Below are 19,360 nucleotides of genomic sequence, written 5' to 3' on the forward strand. Positions count from 1 at the left end.
AGTCATAGCATATTTCTTGTAAAGCTCTTTTCCTTTTTTTCTCGTAATTTTGTATAATTCTCATTTTCCTATAGCATAGGCATTTTTAAACATAAATAAATAAATAAATAATTACTTAAATTTTTATATGAAATATTATTTATTGTTAATAACTTACTTGAATTTTCTCTTTCCACCACTCATCAGAGACATCAATTGTCCCTTTAGTAGGATTCCATCCTAATGCGGTTTCCTTTCCCATTAATCCAATCCCATTTATGTTTCATTTTTCTCCCTAATGTAATGCACATTAGCAGCTTCCATTTCATTGTCAACCCAAGACACCCCATCCAGCTTTTTGTCTCTTACCATTGTTTGTACCTCGAATACAAACATCCATAAAAATATCAAACTGCTCAGTTGTCCATGTGATTCTTCCAATGTTTTTACTGCTTTTTGATTTACCTCTACGACCCATAATGTGACCTATAATTGAAACATTAAATTTAAATTTTACATGGATAACCATATTTAATATCACTCTAGCTCAATGTTGTACATATATATATGTTCAACTTTTATTGATAAAAACAAGAAATGACTTCTTAAAGTTTTTAGCTAAAGGTTGGATAAATTACATTTGCAGTCACTAAATTTTGTATTCAGTGACAAAAAACATACTAAAATTTTAATTTATAATTAAATGTTTACTAGATTTTATTTTTAATACCATCGATGAGTTTTTTTGAAAAGTGTGAGAAGAATTATCTAGGCGGTCACCGAATTTTACACTTTGTAATAAAAATGTACCAAAATTATAATTTTAAAAATATATAAGCGACACCTTTTTGTAACAAATCAAAAGTTTGATATCTTTTTGCTATAAATTGCAAAATTTGGTGACTATATAAATAATTTACTCTCTAAGTATGCCAAAAAAATTTATCGGTATTATAAAAGTTAAAGTTTAGCATTCATTTAGTTTTAAATCAAAGATTTTGTATCTTTTTTACAAAGTGCAAAGTTTAAAGACCGTCGGTATAATTTATCCGCTAAAAATTTTAGTGCAAATTAGACCGAATTATAAAGCTTGACCTAAAAGCTAAGTTTGAGGTAAATTGGATCTCTGAATAATTTAATGGCTAAATATGATGTGTCAATCCTTATTAGTTATTGATCAAATAATAATTAAAATTAATATTAAATAATTTATATGTAACAAATCATAATTTTGTGATTAAATATAAAATTCAATAACTATTTACATTATTATTCGTTTAGTGAGCTACCACTTTAGATTGACACTTATTTATTTATTTATTTAGTAATTGCCTTGCCATGAATGTTGGTTAAAATTGCACTTGCTTGCTTATTTTGCAATGTCTTGATAGAGGACAATACATCAAAACCTTCCAAGGAAAATATGTTTCTTCTGCATTTAGTGCAGTTGAGCCAAGCTTACATGAAAACTTTCCATTTCTGCTGTACAACATCTCTTATTCATTAATTTTACCTGGCAGAACGGTTCTTACTAAAAGCAAAATAGGTTGTCTAAATTCCCTGGCATACCACATCACAGAAAAATTAGTGCAAATATCCTGATATAGCACATCAGGGAAAATATTGAGACAAAGGAGTTCCCTGAAAGAACTCTTGCTTCATTATATTGATGAGACTTGGGCACTCGTACATAACAGACAAGTAACACATCCTGACAGCACATCTCAAAAGGAAATATTAGCATCACCCATACACAAACACTAGCACCATTACGCAGTGCAACATCTAACATAAAACTTTAACAAACCTACAAATTTCTACATGGCTGACCCTGAAGATGAAACTTAAGCATCTGCTCCGGGGTCTGCCCTAGCATCTGTTTATATATATATATATTATATATATCAACTCTTCTCAATCTCCTCAGCCGCTGCGAAATGCAATTACAGATACTCATTTTTCAAAAAACCCTACCCACTACTCGCACAATGTGTACTGGTAGTGTTTGCATATATGAAAAACCAGAAAGAAGAGAACTAAAAACTTTTCTATATATCAAACCCAGCAATGCCTTTTTCCTTTTTTCTTTGTTTTTCCATTTTTCTTCTTTTTGATGTTGCTTATAGTGAGCTTCTGATTAAGTGACTCTTACTGCAGAGAGTTGCAAGCGAGAATCATGAGATTGCCTTGAGGAAAGTAGGGAAGATTTATTTGAAGATTCATCGGTGAGACCTCTTGGTGCAGAAGAATTAGACCATTTCATTTGCATAAAGCTTCTCTTTCGCCACGGACCCATATGGATTTTCTGCTCCTTCATTGATCTCTTGGCTGATTCACATACAACACCAACAATGGCATTGAGGTAGTCAGCTTTTCCTATGTAATATTTTGGTAACTGGGATACAAGCTTCCTGTATTCTTCACATGCTTTTGCCATCTCAAATTGGTCACTGAATTCCAATTCTATTAGGTATGGAATTTGCTTCTTCCTTCCACTAGTGCTTGCTATCACCTCAATGTACTCATGTTTCCCTGCAAAGGAGAAAAACTGATCAAGAAAAAAATAATATATTGATAATTTTCACTTCCAACATTGGAAGGGCTTAACCAGCAGTTTCATATATACATGTGTGTGTGAGAAATAGTTTCTCCCGCTCCTTAATATCTTTTCTTAGCATTATAATGTTTTGATGATGGAAAAATGAAATTACCTCCTGGGAACTTCTTAGTGCGTTTCCACTTGGATGTGCATAGAGCAGCATTGAATCCTTTTTGGCAGAGAAAATGAACAACCCTTTGTCTCAAACAGGAAATGCAGGCATCTGAATTGGAGTTGAGGCAATTGCAGAAGTCTGTACCTTTTGCTACTTGTATGATTCTATTAATCTCTTGCCTCAATTTTGAACCTGTTAGGCTGTTACGTTCCAAAAGCTCCTGCAGATAATGATAGCCATAAAAGGATCAAATATAGTGCATCAGCCAGCCATAATCTAAGATATCATCATATATACCCAATGATAAATGTCAATCTTATTCAAGAACTTGAATAGCATTTAGAGAAAAGAATTTAATTACAAAAAGCAAAAAAGTAAAAAAGAAAAACTCAACTTAAAAAGAAATGATTTTAAATAAGACAGTGAATCATATGACATAAATAATTATTTTTTATATACTCGTTACATATATAATAATTTTTTAAATTTTAAATCTCTATTTTATAAAAATAAATATTTTTATTTTTTGAATTAAGTCTGAAATATTAAAGTGGATTTATTTTGACACTATTGATTAAATAAATGTGAGAATTTATTATTTGAAATAGTGGGGAAGAGCTGGTGCAGCAAATCAGTGTAATAATAATTAATAGTTGGTATTATGTAAGAATATGTGAACATAAGCAGACAGTATCAGATATTTTTTGTTGGACTAAAAATGGACCCAACCTTTATTGTGGTACAGCAGCCGTACACATGGCAAAACAAGAGCCAATTATTATTAGGGTTGGCGTAGCAATACCAGTTGCCAAAATTAAGCACATGCAAAATTTGCTTTTTATTAACATTTTTCTTCTAAGACTAATTTCTTTTTTTTCTTTTTTTTACCGAATCAAATCTGATAATTCATATTAGAAGTGGCTGTGAGTAGGGGTATAAGAAGATCTCAACAATTCGCATTGGACTTAATTTCAGTTTGTTTTTCTAAATTATTTAAGTTTGTTCATAAATTATTTAAATTTATTTTTAATTTATAAAATATAAAATATTTCAATCTAATTTCGATTTCACTTTTAAATTCGTTAAGAATTTAAATTAAATTTAATAATTTAGTATATTGTATTTATAAGCTTTTAGACTTGTTATAGATAATATATATTTTATAATAATACAATTATATATATATATATATATAATCCATCATTTCGAAATTATTAAGTTTTACCATTTTTCTAATAGCTTGAGTATTGATAAAATTTATTTTATCTTTATTTATTTAATACAATGAATAAAATTTTAAAAAATATTAATATTTAAATAGCTCGAGTTTGTTTTGAACTCGATTTTTTTTTTAATCTCGTTCGAGCTTATTTAAAATATTACAAATTCAAACCAATCATAATCAATAATATGATTTCATTAAACCAAACTTAAACAATAATAAGTTCAGTATTTTCTCACAAAAAAATATAATAAATAATGGTCTTAATTATGAGAAAAGCAAATTATAGCTTTCCTTAGAGCAAAATATCTATATGCCATATGTTTGAATGTTTTTATTGATATTGTAATTATCTCATATACAAATCCAAAATATAAAAAAAAAAAAAAAAAGATCTCCAAAAAATTAAAAGCCAAACAGAAAGGGTCCATTGCAGCTGTTTTCTACAGAGAATCCTTTTCATAATAAAGAAATGATATTTCTTCTTATTCTCTATCAGTTGACAAAGACATGAAGGAAAAACAAATTATTAACACAAATTTCTCTGTTAATTGTAAGATTTCAATTTAGCCTTTCAATAATTATAAAACCATATATGTTTAATCAGAAAAAGGAAAAAGAAAGAAAAAAAAAATAAAGCTGAAATTTGAATTCTCATATTTACTAAGGATGAACTTGGAAAGTTTACCTTATTGGTACAGATTGAGTACTTTGAAATTCTAAATAGGCATTTTAGTGACAGAATTGGGATTTATGTTAAGAAAATCCATATTTGCATCTGAATTAATGCAAAGATTTTATGCAAGCTAATGAATTAAAAGATTGATTGGAAATGCAAAAGGTATAAATATATGTGACTTCTATTTTCTATAATCTAAATATAATCAATCTACAGATACCAATTTGTTTAAACTAATTAGTAGCATACATATGAAGCATAAGAATAATACAAAAAACATATCCAAAGAGTGCCAACATGAAAGAAAACACAAGAAAAGAAAAGGAAAAAAGAAATGATCAGGCATGTACCTGAAGCAAGGCTTCTTGTGATTCCCAGAACAAGGTTCTTTCCATGGAGTTCTGCAAATTACCATCACCAGATTCATCAAATTCAATCCAGTCATCATCATCATCATCACAATCAAAAGAAGGGTTATTAGAATCAAGAAAATCTTCATCAAGAAACACAGAGACTTTCTCTTCAAGGCTGTCCATGAATTTATGGCTGTAACTATGAACAGCCTTCTCCTCCATAAGATTGTACTTACCCATCTCTCTCTGAATTATATTTTTCTTTTAAGGAAGATACATAACATATAATGATGGAGAAAGAAAGAAAGAAAGAAAAGAAAAACAATTTAAGGAGAAAAGGCTCTTGCAAGGAAAAATGTGCATCAAGATGGCATTATTTATAGGGTTTTATTTCCACCTCACTAATAAGAAAAGAAGATACTATAGTTTTGTACCATTACTCTTTGGTGGCTTTTGGATTTTTGTGGCTGTGGAAAAAAGTCTACAATTCCTTGACTTGTTTTATTATTATTATTATTATTATTTGAGTCCAATTCTTTCAATTTTATTTTATTTTATTTTATTTATTTTTTGGTTGGTTTGAAGGTTGTTGCACCAACTACTTTCTTTCTTTCTTAATTTTATGCTCTTGTTTTTATTGTTTCATTTCTTTTTCTTTTTTAATTTTTCTCTTTTTGGTCTTTGTTGGCTGGAGTTACAAGACTGTTATAGTTGTTCCCTTTTACACAATTTGTTTTTTCAGTTATTGTCTCTGGGATCTACACTTTATTTGGATCAAAAATCTAATATTTAATGGCATGCATCATTGAGTTCTAATTGTAAACAAATTACAACTATAATTTTATAGTTTAGTTTCTATTTGAAATCCTCAATGATTTGATTTGAAGAATAATTCAATAGACTGAATCAAACCATAATCAATTCTAAATAATACCAAATACAATATATATTATATTATTTCTCTATAAGAAATAATTGGCTGGTGCCCATAATGAAATCCAGTCCATATACTAATAATAATTATTTTGTTAATAATAATAATAACAACAATTATTATTATTATTATTATAACTTCCTATTTTATTAACACATGAAGGAAACAAAGTGAATTTTTGCTGGCCCCTAGTTTACTATGATTAAAAAATGTGTAAATCTTTTTAATTTTATAAGTTTATTTTATTGTGAATATATATCTTAATTTGAATAAGTTTTTTTTTATAACATACAAAAAAGAAAAATGTATGAATTTATATATTCCTCAATTGGCCAAAGTCAAAAGCTATTGTCAATATGTAGGTGCCTTTGATACTTACATATGTGTGTATTGAGATAGATCGAATAATAAAATCTATAGAAATAAATTATATTTTTCTTGAAAATTTTGATTATATTAACATTTATATTTCTCTTATTTGAAAATCAAATTAAATCGCGCTTCATTTTCTAAATCGGAAAAAACCTTTTTAAATAGGAGATTCGAATCTAGTTCTTTTGATGTGCTATCTGAAATTTAACATTTTTTTTAATATAAAAATAGAATTCGAATCTGTTTGGTTCGATCGATTAATGCATAATAACTATTCAATGAATATATCTACTCTTTTCACTTTTAAATGAGCTTATTGTGTTTATGTTAATTTATTATCTAATTCTTAATTTGCTTTCGATTTCGGACTATATTTGAAATAATATGTTGTAATCTCCTGTTAAAGTTTTACTCTATAATGAAATCTTTATTTCATGAGCCATTTTCTCTTAGGAATTGTAGGACTTGGAGTTTAATATACAATGATGGAACAAACTATGTAGTTTTGGATAATCATCAAATTGGTGATATAACGATCATGACATCAGTGATGACAACAAATTTCTGATAGAGGAAAAAAATAAAAAGAAAAAGAAAAATTATACTAAATTCTAAAGGTGGTAGGGCACAATTTTAAACTAGGGAAATGTGCTGTTCTTTCATGTTTTCCTCCTGCAACAGAGGACTCGATTAGCTGTAATAGAATTCAGTCCGGTCGAATTTAGTTCTTCATGAAATAATTAAGTTTATATATAATTTTATGTTAAAAGATACCTTATATTTATCTTAATTGAATTCATGTGATGAAAAGAATTTGAGTTTGATCTTGTTTCATATTTAATTTTTTTTATAATATCTAATTATATATAAGTTTTTAATTAGAACTGTATTAATTTTATTAATTATTTGGTATAATTTTTATGATAAGAATAATAATAATAATAATTCTCCTACACCTTGGTCCTAAGACAACTAGTATATCTTTTTTAAGGTGACTTCATTCATGTCATAAAAAAATTACACCATAATAAATTCAAGTGAAAAGTATAAAAATTAATATATGATTTTACTTTTTAACAATTTTAAGTACGTATATTTATTTAGATAAAAAAATATATGATTATAAATTTTAATAAATATAAGTAGTTTAATATTAAAAAATTCCGATTCACAAAAATTCATCCATCTTTATTCCGATTAACTATTATTATTATTATTATTATTATTATATTTTTCATATATGATAATATAATTTTAGAGTTTAACAACTCTAATCTCATTGTCTGTACGTCAGATCGCAATGAAGAAGTCGCTATTTTTATAAGATCCATCTAGCGAATAAACGACAAAATTAAATATTGTTAAGCTCTAACTCATGCTATTAAATATAAACATTGTTATAATGATAGTTGACCAACATGAAAATGGTTAAAATCTTATAAGTCAAGCTTTTTGACGGTGAAGTACTTATTTTTATCATAATTTATAAAACGAGTTTACCTCTAAATTCATAATTTATAGTTAAACATGTGTTAAGGAGTAAGATCAAAACAAGAAAAAAAAGATAATTATAAAGAAAGCACAATTCAGACTAAGGTTATCACATTTGGGATAATGCTAATGTCACTGTATGCTATTAAGCAATATATACATTAATTAATTTTAAAATTTGAACTAATATAATTAAAGTGATGACGTAGTGAAAATATTTTAAAATTATAGATAGTTAATTAAACTTTATATTTAAAATGATTTATACGTCAAACAAATGTTGCAGTTTAGCGGTTACTTTTCTCTAGTTGTCTCTAAATTGCTTATATTATTGTTTTTATTTATTATTTATTGTTTTATAGTACTTCTTAATATTTATTACTAGTTTCATGCTAAATGTTGTAATTCTTATTATTATATATATACTTATTAAAATTTACTCGAGTTTGTTGTAAATAAGTTGACTGGGTGAATCTATTTTTCGACTTCATAGATGAGCCGGACTTAAATTTAAATGAGTTGGCCAGACTATAGACTAACAGAACAGAGATACTTTTATATTCGTCATCAAAATAAAAATTTACATAGTGCGGAGGAGAGGACTCGACTCGAGATCTCTTACTTCTAAAAGCAAATGTTATTGCCACTTAAATTAGATTTCAAAGTATTTATTACGCCATTTACTTACATTGGATATTGCAAATCAATTAAATATGTTATTAAAAAATATATCATTTTAGATATCGTCATTAAAACTATTTGAGTAATCAATGGAGTTTTTTTGGCCCCACGATGTTAAGAGTCTAATTCTCTGTTTTTTTTTTAACAGTTTTATTTTCATTACTCTTATATATTTTTAAATAATAATAATAATAATAATTCGAGTGATGAACAATTTTTAGAGCTAAGGCTTGACTCTCCAAATAGGAAAAGAATAGATAAGTGGTTCAATTTCTTATAAGATGCGGATATATATATATATATATTAATTTTTAAAGCCTAAAATGTGTTTGACATGCTTAATTTTAAACACATAAAATTTTAATTTTAAAATGTAGACTTATTTTTGACACATGAAATTCAAGTTTATATATAATTTTATAATATTTTTATTAATTTATTAATTAATAAATTATATTCCTAATTAAGCTCTCACTCTAATTCAAAGAAATAACATATTAATTATACTTTAATATTATATTAGTTAATAAATAATTTTCTACTCATATAATAATACTAATTTTATCTCAAAAAATAACATATTAATTATATTTTAATATTATATTAGCTAATAAATTATTTTTATAGTTAAATAATAATTAGAAGAGAATAATACCTTAAATTATATTTTAAATATTATATTCAATAATAAATTAATTTTTAATTATATAATAATTTTTAATTCTAATAAATAGTAATATCAATCATATTGATAGTATTAATTTATATAATAATAAATCTATTACTAAATATTTTTAAAATAATTTTTATAATATTACAATAATAAAATTTAAAAATTCTAAAAAATATTTAAAAAAAGTTAGTTTGTTATTTAAAAATAGTTAGTTTGTTATTTTTAAAATTTTATAAATTAATATTAAATATTAAATATTTTATTAAATTATATCTATAAACTTGATTTTATAACTAAAATAAAATAGCGATCGTACAACATATGGATAAACGACTAGTATATATTAATTTCTAATATTCAAATCTTTTTTATATATATACTTAATTTTTGACACATGAGATTCAAGCTTATGTGTAATTTATAGTTTTTTATTTTATTGATTAATAAATTATATTTCTAATTAAACATTAACTCTAATTCTAAGAAATAATATATTAATTATATATTAATATTATACTAACTAATAAATAGTTTTCTAAAATAATGATACTAATTCTATCTTAAAAATAACATATTAATTATATTTTAATATTATATTAACTAATAAATTAATTTTCTAATTAGATAATAATTTTAATTTTAAAAAATAACATTTTTTATATTTATAATATTATATTCAATAACAATATAATTATTTAATTATATAATAAATTTTTAATCTTGAATAATAATAAATCAATTTTATTGATAGTATTAATTTATATAATATTAAATTTAATTTATAAATATTTTTAAGATAATTTTTATATTATTGTATTAATAAAATTTTAAGAAAAATTTAAAAAAATATTTAAAGATAGTTAGTTTGCTATAATTTTTAAAATATTATATTTAATATTAAATACTAAAAATTTTACTAAATTATATATATATGAATTTAATTTTATAATTAAAATAATAATAATGACCGTGAAACGAACGGTTATCCGACTAGTTTATAATAAAAATAGAAGGCGTTAAATTCGTCGGAAAGAATTTAAAACAAGAATTTGCCTCTACGAGCTTGTCCATTCCTACATTGAGGCATTTCTGATTTCATTTTGAGGAATAAATTTGTGATGTGATTCCTACGTTATCTGTTTTTTTAATCACTCACTGAGTATTATGATTACTTTTGATTTTGGCATGGAAGGGTCTCTATGGGGACCCATTTCTTTATTGTCTAATTTGTGGATGTTTCTAATCAAATTGGACCTCATTTATGTGGACCCTTATATTATTTTATCTTTTAATAGGCTTCATCAGAAACATTTTTACCTTTCACTATCATCCTCAAGAAAGACAAAATAGAAGTGCTTTCTCTATTATTTTGGAGGGTTGTGAGGTGCTAAAAAGATATTATCATTAGCAAAAAGAAATGGTCTTCTTATCTAGATAAGAAAAAAGATCTTTCTTCCTTTTTTGTGTGTGACATTCATAATGCAATGATCTTTCTCTATCAACTTTTGAGGGCTTCCAATATAAAAATTCTGAGTTTTAGTGGAGGCATTAATTAACATCACCAACCCATCCAAAAGAGGGCAAAAAAAATTATCAAAAAAGGTTTTAAAACAATGTTTTAGAAAGTGAATTAAAAAAGGAAAATTTAAAGCTTTAGATTAGATTGCTAAACATCAATTTTGCTCCTGTCAAGTATCCTTCACAAGGGATAATAAAAGCTCATAATAAATCTGATGGTGAGGACATGCTTGCAACTTTTTTTCTTTTCTGACATCATTAAACACAAACTTCACTGTCATCTCTTCAATAATTGTGGTATAGTGAAGAGGGCTTCTACCCATTCAATAGTTTCACAATTTGGAATTGTTTTAAAAATGATAATTCCAAAAAGCATCTCTAAAATATCTCATGATCGTTTTTGTAATTTATTAAAATTAGATGTCTGTTTCTGAATCATTAACGGGCTTCCTCAAATTTGAAGGAAAAAACCAGAATAAAAGAAAAAGAAAAAGAAGGATTCTTTTCTTATAAATGCCATATAAAAAAGTCACAAAAATATCTGGATAAATTGTTGACATAAAAAATATCTTAAAATGGGATTTAATTAACAAAAAAATTCCTGAAATTTGTTTTTAAAATGAAACTAAGAACAAAAATAAAAACAATCAGAATCGAGCATAAAATGTTAGATTCTCGAATTATGTACCAAACAATAGTTATAAGAATCAATTAATACAAAAATAACCAACAACATTGATTTTGCAAGCGATTCTAGCATCAAAATCATTATTAAGAGAAACTAAATATCAAAAGATATAGATAAACTTTGAATATCTAAAAAAAATTAAATTTAACATTACAAATTTATTTTAAATAAAATATTATTATATTTTGATCGATTTTGTACTATCAGCAATGAATAAGCAAAAATCAATGAGTTTATAAATTTAAGTATTTGAAACAGGTAAAAATGTATTAAACATAATAGAGTATTTTTATAATTACTTTCAGAAAATAAATAACCTCTAAAAAAAAGAAAAAATGGAACTTGTAAAGACTTACTTTTCTTTATTTTTAGAGACCTGATTTATTATTTTTCTTAGGATTGTCCTTTTTAATATTTGCTGATGGTAAGTTAATTATAAACAAAATTAATAGTTATAATTCCATATATATTTTTTTTAATACCTATATATACTTTTATACTTTTAATATTTTACACTTTTCTCCATATTTATGTTTCCTAAAATATTGTTTCGCCACATCCATATCCATATTTTGTCGTTTCGCCTTTTCTGTTTCCGTGCGACTTAGGGTTTTAAGAACTATTGCTTGTGTAGCTCAAACAATTGATCTAAACACATAAACTAATGCTAGTAGAAGCATGGTGAGAATATAGCAAAAGAATAGAGGTGGCAATGCCCCTAGTTAGTACTGGATGAACACATCCCATGTTATGAGTGATTGCAGCAAAAAAATGAATATTTTCGTAACTCCTGAATTTCCACTGATCCGATTCTTACCATAGATGTTGACAATGCGCATCGAATAATGAAAGAATACAAGATGAACTATTTTACCCTCTTTTTTCTAAATGGTGAAGCTGTACAAATCTAATACCCAACAAGATCTTGTTTTGACTCAGGTGCAGCTAAGCGGTCACTCAATTCACGTCCACTGGTTTCAAATGGGAATAGCAGAATGCAGACAACTGTTATAGCAATTACGACCTCAAACAGAATAATAGCCGCCTTGAAATGGCAGTTGCTCACCAATGCAACCGCGACGAGAGGGCATACCATCCCACCAATTCTCCCCACAGCGCTCGCAGTTCCAGCACCGGTCGACCTAATGGAGGTTGGATATAGCTGGCAAAACAAATTGGAAAATCAAACCAGAAGGATGAAAAGAAAGCATAACAAATAGTTACAAAGTCGACATGAAGAAAAACCGCCAATCACGAAAACAAAATTGTTCTTGCTGTGATATAATGAAACTGCAGAAAGCAGAATTAAAATGCGATGTTACATCACTTTCAGAGAGATACGCACATGTCATTATCTTATTACGATAAAGAGGGTACTCAAAATATGAAGTCTGAAATTGGATGTTCAAAAACAAACACAAACCTTCCGCGGTGTCATAATACACAACTGGATGACCAAACAATAACACATTACAAAGAGAAAACTAAAATGAACTAAAGAGTTGTCAAGTTGCAGACTCCAGAATTACATCTACTAAAGCCAACGAGAACTATACTTGTTTCAAATGCCAACTCAGTCTGAATGGATTTATTAAATGAATTTGCTTCTACTGCTTTCTTGTTAGGAGATCATTCACAACAAGGAATTGCTCCATTGTTACTTACTAGATCTTGAAACTAATATATAAAAAAAAGAGGAGCAGAAGGTCATGAAATTCATATGTTGCAGACTATGTCAATGAACATTGAGAGGAACAAAAATTCTATAACTTCATATTTTTCTTAGGAAAAACCCATATATTGGTCCTCTATTTATGAGTTTGTTTCACTTGGTCCCCATCCAAAAATTGTGTTTTAATTGGTCCCTCTCTCTACTTTTACTTTTGTACTTAGTTAGTTCCTATGTTAACAATTATGCAAAATTGATAATAGTGCTGTTAAAGTAATTTCCACATAATTAACTTTTTTAAGAAGATATATTCCTAGTCATCATCCAACTGGATAATGAGGTGGACAAAATTCTAGGGTTCGAATATAAAAAGAAAATGTTTGGGTTCACTTCAAATTCACAACTCTATCTCTCTAGGGTTTGTCTCTCTTTCATATTCAGAAATTCTGCTCTTCTTCACATGGAGAAGAACACTGAAGAGAATAACGTTAAACAAACGAGCATGAGATATAATACAATTAACAAGTAGTGCACTTGGCCCAAAAAAAAATAGCATAAAAGAATCCATAACCTAAAAGGGCTAGCAGGAAGAAATGGAAAACAGAAAAAAGACACATGATTAATCAACTCGATCATCTGTACATTATGAATTATAATCATTATAAGCCATGATATAGATGTTAAGAAACAAAGATTATACATGATAACAGTCCATGATTGATCAAAACCTATTTGCATATTCAATCATTCAAGAGATTTACAGGATTTTTAGGCCAAAAACATATCAAATTTGAAAAACAGAGAGTTTGTTTATGATGATCAAAGATTGTTCTGTTTTTCTAAAAGATTGAAAATATAGGACAGATTAAAGGTGGATGAAGGGAAATTTTTTTCTTTAATTGTTTTGTTGAAGAAAAGAGTGAATGAGAGAGAGAGAGAGAGAGAGAGGAGGTCACTTTCTTGGCTTGCTTTATATCTATGCGTTTTGTAAAGGGACGAGGTGTCTCTCATAGCATAGATGGAAGATGGTGACAGAGAAAATAATAAGTGGGATATTTTGGTAGAAATAGAATTTTACACTTGCCAGAAATACAGGAATGCAGTTTTGCACATCAGTTTTCTATCTCTCCCTCTTAAAGCAAAACTCATATTTTGGTCCTTTTACTTTACGAGTTTGTTTCACTTGGTCCCCATCCATCAATTTTAAAATTATGTCGTTTTGGACATCAAAAATTACTTATCCTTGTCAGCTTCCAGTGTGGTAAGTTAGGAGACATCTACATGCAAATAAAGCGTGCCAACACACGCATCGGACCTTTTAACATAGGGACTAACTGAGTACAGAAAGAAAAGTAGAGAGACCACTTTAGAGACAATTGATAGATGGGGACTAAGTGCAACAAACAGGAAAAATACATGACCAAAATATGAGTTTTGCCTTTTTCTTATTAGTAACTATTAATGCAGTTTTGTGTCTAGTAGATGTCTTTCCATGCTAATTTCAATTGGAATTTTAGCAACTGTGATTCTATCTTAGAACAAGTGCGTTTAACGAAGGAAAAATTAACTAATTTAGAGGCTTACTTCTGGAGCATAAATACTTGCAACTGTGAAGGTTCCCAGGGAGAACATGCGAGCACCAAATAACAACCCTGTTGTTAAGATATCTGACTGACGAGAAACCAGTGGTAAAAGGAAAATCCAAGCAAAGATGAACATGATAGCCATAGAAAGTTTACGGCCAAATCTATCCACCATCATAGCTGATAAAAGAATCCCAGGAAGCTCTGCAGAGTAAATGCAAGTTAAAAGAGCCATTAGGTATAATAACATAAATAATAGAAAAACTAGTTCGTCGTAAAATGGATTTTAAAACTGAAAACAATAAAGAAGAGACAGGGCATGTAGAACCTGCAAAACTAGTGATAAGCACATCCATGAATAGGCTTTCATCCTGCGGATTTTGCGAATGCAAGATAGTCAAGCTACATTTGCTTTCTGAAGAACTTAGCTGGGAGGTCAATAATATGATGCCATAATATGAGAATACGTTTCCAAAGAATAACACCCAGAGGAGAAGTGTTGTTTGAATCAAATTTGATGAAAAAAGCAAACTAAATGATGAGAAGCCAGATTTTAGGGTTGAGATCTTTTCTCTATCCATAAAGAGTAGAGATCTTTTCTGTTCTAATGCAGAAATTTCTTCATCCTCTTTAATTTTCCCATAAGAAACAAGCATGCCCGGAGGTAATTCCTTTTGGTTAACTAAAGCGATCTTCTCCAGAACCTGGTGTGCTTGAGCTGTTCTTCCTTTCAGGCATAGATATCTTGGGGACTCTGGTACAAGACCATAAAAGAGCAGTAAACTAAATGATGGTACAGTGGACAGTGCAAGTAGCCATCTCCAATTTAGTCTCAGCATCACAATCTGCAATAATCATGACAGAATGTTCAAATTTGACTTAGTTCCAAAAAGTCTTCAGTCTTTATTTTGCTTAAGATGATATTAACTCCTAAACATACGTAGATAAATTTGCTTATTGTAAAATTTGACATTTCTCTAAGATTTTGTATTCTTCATATTACTGTTTCTTTTCCAATTAAGAAGGCTTATATACAACTTCTAGTCATCAAGTTTAATCATCTTGATCTTGCATGACATTTATGATATCTAACATGACAGACAAAATCAGCCAGATAACTCCTCCCACCTCTGCCTCCCCACCCAACTTTTTTTAAAACTTCCTTTGCAATTTAAAGAAATAATGCAGAGTACTGAACGATACATGAAATTTTGAATTTACAACTAGTAACAGTGAAATTTTTGTTCCGAGAATGGGTCAAAGATGCTATTTCAAAGTTACAACCGTCTGAGGTAGGTTACATATATAGTAGTACAATAATCTTAAAATAGTGTCAGAAGGTTACATTACATGGCATGACAAAAGGATCAAGAATGAAATCACAGAAAGACTTTCAAAGTTCCGTTAGATTAATCAAGGGTTTGAAGGCATTAGTTGTTCAAACTCAAACCTGTACTTTGTCCCAGGGGTTTAGTGATAGTCACTGAGTGTGCTTCATTACAGAATATGATATTGCTGTCATTCATAGTTTCTTCCATGGTTTAGCTCTAGCCATACTTTTAATTTAGAACTCCAAGAATGTATGTATTTTTTTTTTGCTGCAGCACTTATCAGTGAATTGAAAGCTTTCAACTCTCCTGAAATTCTGTTTGAAAGCTTTTTTTTTTTTTTAACTAAATTCTGTTTGAAAGCTATTTGCTAGAATATTCTACTTTAAGGCCGATAAAATAAGAATCGCTTTTCATTGATTCATTCTTCTTCCTTGGCACGCAAAAATGCAATGTCATGCCAAAAGCAAATATTTTATGATGAGAAGCTAGCAGTACCTAAAAAAATTTAAGTATCACATAAGTAACTGATGAAGCCACACATCCATAAATAACATTTCAATTTAGCACATATCTGACATCTGCCCAAAGTCAAAAGCACTAACAAACTCATATACCTACTCAAATCCTATAATGTCACTAAATGAAAGTGAGAAGGCAGCACATGCAAATCCAAACAATCAATTGAGAAGGCATGTGAAATAGTGAATGAACATTAAATGAATCATGTCAACATACTGCAATGATACTCGCAAAGAAAAATTAATGTCATGTTTCCGATTCAGCAAGAGAAGCTACACAAGTGGACCAAGACAAGTCCCATGAAAGGAGACTGAAGTAATTCAACTTTTTACAACAAAAGGAAAAACTGCAAAAAGGAAACAATCTAAAACATATGAAAGCATTAAGAAGCTGATTTTTGTTTTCTTTGAGAGATACTGGAAATTGGAGCCCTCAATGCAGCATTTTATGTCTCAATACATAAAAATATGCCCTTAATATCAACTTCCTCTAAAATTTAAATTTGGTAATCGACAAGCTAGTGATCAAATAAAGATGAACACTTATAAAAGAAAGAACTTTTAGACAGAAAAAGATACAAGTACTTAACATATATGCCAAATAAGGAAATTAACAAGGGTAAAGTAATTAAACAATAATGAGACAACGGTTACCATTATCTAGGAGTGCAAGGCTCAAACCCAGAATAAAATAGATATTAGTGATAAAGTGGTGATGTTACTCCAAAGGTTCCCTTTTGAAAAGCAACATGAAAGAAAATTCAAAAGTCAAAAAGTAGCATCTTAATTCTTAAAGTAATCTAATAATGCTACTGGAGTATAGGGGGGAGGGGTTGGTCTGGGAAAGAGAAGGATGAAGAAATGGTTTCGTGTATAATGAACATATGGTGGTTACAAAATGCTTAGATATGTAAGAAAAGGAAAAAAATTCATACACAACAGGTACATATGGAGGACTGGCAATTCAGAATTAAGAGTGTCGATTAAACAATCAAGGTTACACCTGAATCACATCGCAGCCCTTTGCCTAGTAAGCAATGTCTCATTGGTCAGAAAGAATATCATTCTTATTCATATTAGTTGTGAAACAGCAATTTCCACAGGAAGAAATTTTTGTTTCCTACAGTAAAGCAAATGTAACAAATGGCATATCTGAATAACAACAGAAGTTCAGCAAAAAGACATACCCATGCTAGTGAAGCCTCAAATATAATTCCAAGTGTCCAGAAAGTTGAAAAGATAACCATCCACTTGCCTCTATGTGAAGTGGGGATAAACTCAAGAAACCAAGATAAGAATACATGTGTCCCACCAAGGCCAAAACCAACCAAACATCGAAGAACCACTAATGTTAAATAATTTGGCGAGAAAGCACTTATAAATCCAGCTCCACTAGTAATAACTGTTATGCTTAAAACACATTTCCTGAAAAAGTATTTGAAAGTATCAATGAACAAGCCAAAAAGGTGAAAAAGAAAAGAGTATCAGACAGATGAAAAAGAAAGATCAATTACAGATTGCTATTAGTGCATATTCTAAATCCAGAAAATCTTAAGGAAATAAAAGAAACGCAAAAACAAATAAAATTTCCCAAAACAGATATGGCAATAAGAGAATGGACAAACTATACAATATCTTAAGTACATAGTATACCCATCCGAAGGTAGGATTGCCTTAAACAATAATAAATCCTTATTGACACCTATAAATTACTTCTTTTAGCAGGTATGCTAGAATTAACTACTTTTATTTCGTTATAAATATTTAATTTGCATCAGTTTTGTAATCAAACCTTCAGTTTAGTCTCAATTGAACCAATGTCACCTGAATCAGGTAAAAGGCTCACCAGTTGGCTGACATGGATAGCAACCCATCACATTCTTTTTATCCTAGTTATCTTCTAGAGATCCATAAAGACTAATCTCTTAGACTTTTAATTCCTTCAAATTTCTCTCTTTTTCCCTTCTCTCTCCAATATGGCAGCCACATTAGTCTTCTGGTCTGTTATTCCCAATTTCTGGTCACGTTTATTCAATTTGGACTAAATAAGATTTTTGTCAAACTGATCATATAAGATTTTTCCACCAAATAAAAGCCAAGTGCAAAACTTTCAGATAAAAGAAGCAAAAGTTTGCTCAGAAGTTGATAGAATGCATTTTAACTTTTTAACCCAATCCCTCTACTAGACCAAAAACAATAAGTTCAAAGGCAATGAAACAGGTCACCTAATACAGGATTCTCCAGTATTGCAATGTGACAAAAGGAAAGGATAAAAAAAATCTGGAAAATGAAAAAAGGAGAATAAATAAATATATACAGAGAGAACTTGCCTTCTTCCATAATTATCTGATATAAGTCCCCATGTACAAGCGCCAATCAGCATACCTCCAAAAACAACAGTACTTAAAAGGCTTTCCTGAGTTGATGAGAGTTCCCATTTCAACTTAACAGCAGGACCCACAAAAGAGAGAATCATAACTTCCATTGCTTCAGAAAACCATCCAAGACCAGCATAAACAAGAACAAAACCTTGAAATTTCCCAAATCCCACAGCAGCAAGTGCTTCATCAAGATTGTACACAAGGTTTTGGCTTTCGTATTCCATCTGAAGAACCCATTGATATTTTTACATGAATTATCAAGAAAGCATACTCTAACATTAACAGCATTCATGTCATTAGTTTGGCTCTGGACCATCCAATGCAATATTTTCAAAATAAACAGATATATTGATAATCAAAGGTTATACCTTCATCAGTACTTTTGCTGTTGATGTTGTTGCAGATAATGGGTTTTTTATAATGGAATTGATGGTTATATATTACGCGTTTAATTGAATCTTCCAAATGGGTATTCATCAGAGTTGCAATTATAAAGGAAAATAAAAAGTGGGGATTGTTTGATGGCGTGTATGATAGCAATAGCAAGCAGATGTTTCCTTTCAACCACACGACT

At 28.7% G+C, this 19,360-nt stretch overlaps 2 protein-coding genes across 2 annotated transcripts; both read right to left on the reverse strand.

Annotated features, from left to right (window-relative positions):
* Positions 1–1,602: 1,602 nt before the first annotated feature.
* LOC8264993 lies at positions 1,603–5,315 on the reverse strand. The gene is made up of 3 exons (XM_015724678.3): positions 4,945–5,315; positions 2,691–2,913; positions 1,603–2,511 (listed from the first exon to the last, which is right to left on the reverse strand). The coding sequence occupies exons 1-3, from the start codon at positions 5,185–5,187 to the stop codon at positions 2,117–2,119; spliced, it is 861 nt and encodes a 286-aa protein (XP_015580164.2). The 5' UTR covers positions 5,188–5,315; the 3' UTR covers positions 1,603–2,116.
* A 6,747-nt stretch (positions 5,316–12,062) lies between these two features.
* Positions 12,063–19,360, reverse strand: LOC8264995 (organic cation/carnitine transporter 7). The gene is made up of 6 exons (XM_002527993.4): positions 19,155–19,360; positions 18,736–19,010; positions 17,593–17,830; positions 14,885–15,401; positions 14,558–14,760; positions 12,063–12,466 (listed from the first exon to the last, which is right to left on the reverse strand). Exons 1-6 carry the CDS (start codon positions 19,158–19,160, stop codon positions 12,212–12,214), a joined length of 1,494 nt encoding a protein of 497 aa, XP_002528039.1. The 5' UTR covers positions 19,161–19,360; the 3' UTR covers positions 12,063–12,211.

The sequence above is a fragment of the Ricinus communis genome, chromosome 2 (genome assembly GCF_019578655.1).
Source record: "Ricinus communis isolate WT05 ecotype wild-type chromosome 2, ASM1957865v1, whole genome shotgun sequence".
Lineage (NCBI taxonomy): Eukaryota > Viridiplantae > Streptophyta > Magnoliopsida > Malpighiales > Euphorbiaceae > Ricinus > Ricinus communis.

Coding starts and splice junctions, on each gene's coding strand:
- LOC8264993 (XM_015724678.3), bottom strand. CDS start 5,187: ATGGGTAAGTACAATCTTATGGAGGAGAAGGCTGTTCATAGTTACAGC. Junction 2,914..4,944: donor CACAAGAAGCCTTGCTTCAG/GTACATGCCTGA, acceptor CATTATCTGCAG/GAGCTTTTGGAACGTAACAG. Junction 2,512..2,690: donor CACTAAGAAGTTCCCAGGAG/GTAATTTCATTT, acceptor TCTCCTTTGCAG/GGAAACATGAGTACATTGAG.
- LOC8264995 (XM_002527993.4), bottom strand. Junction 17,831..18,735: donor TCAGATAATTATGGAAGAAG/GCAAGTTCTCTC, acceptor ATACTTTTTCAG/GAAATGTGTTTTAAGCATAA. Junction 12,467..14,557: donor CAAGTATTTATGCTCCAGAA/GTAAGCCTCTAA, acceptor TTGTTTTGCCAG/CTATATCCAACCTCCATTAG.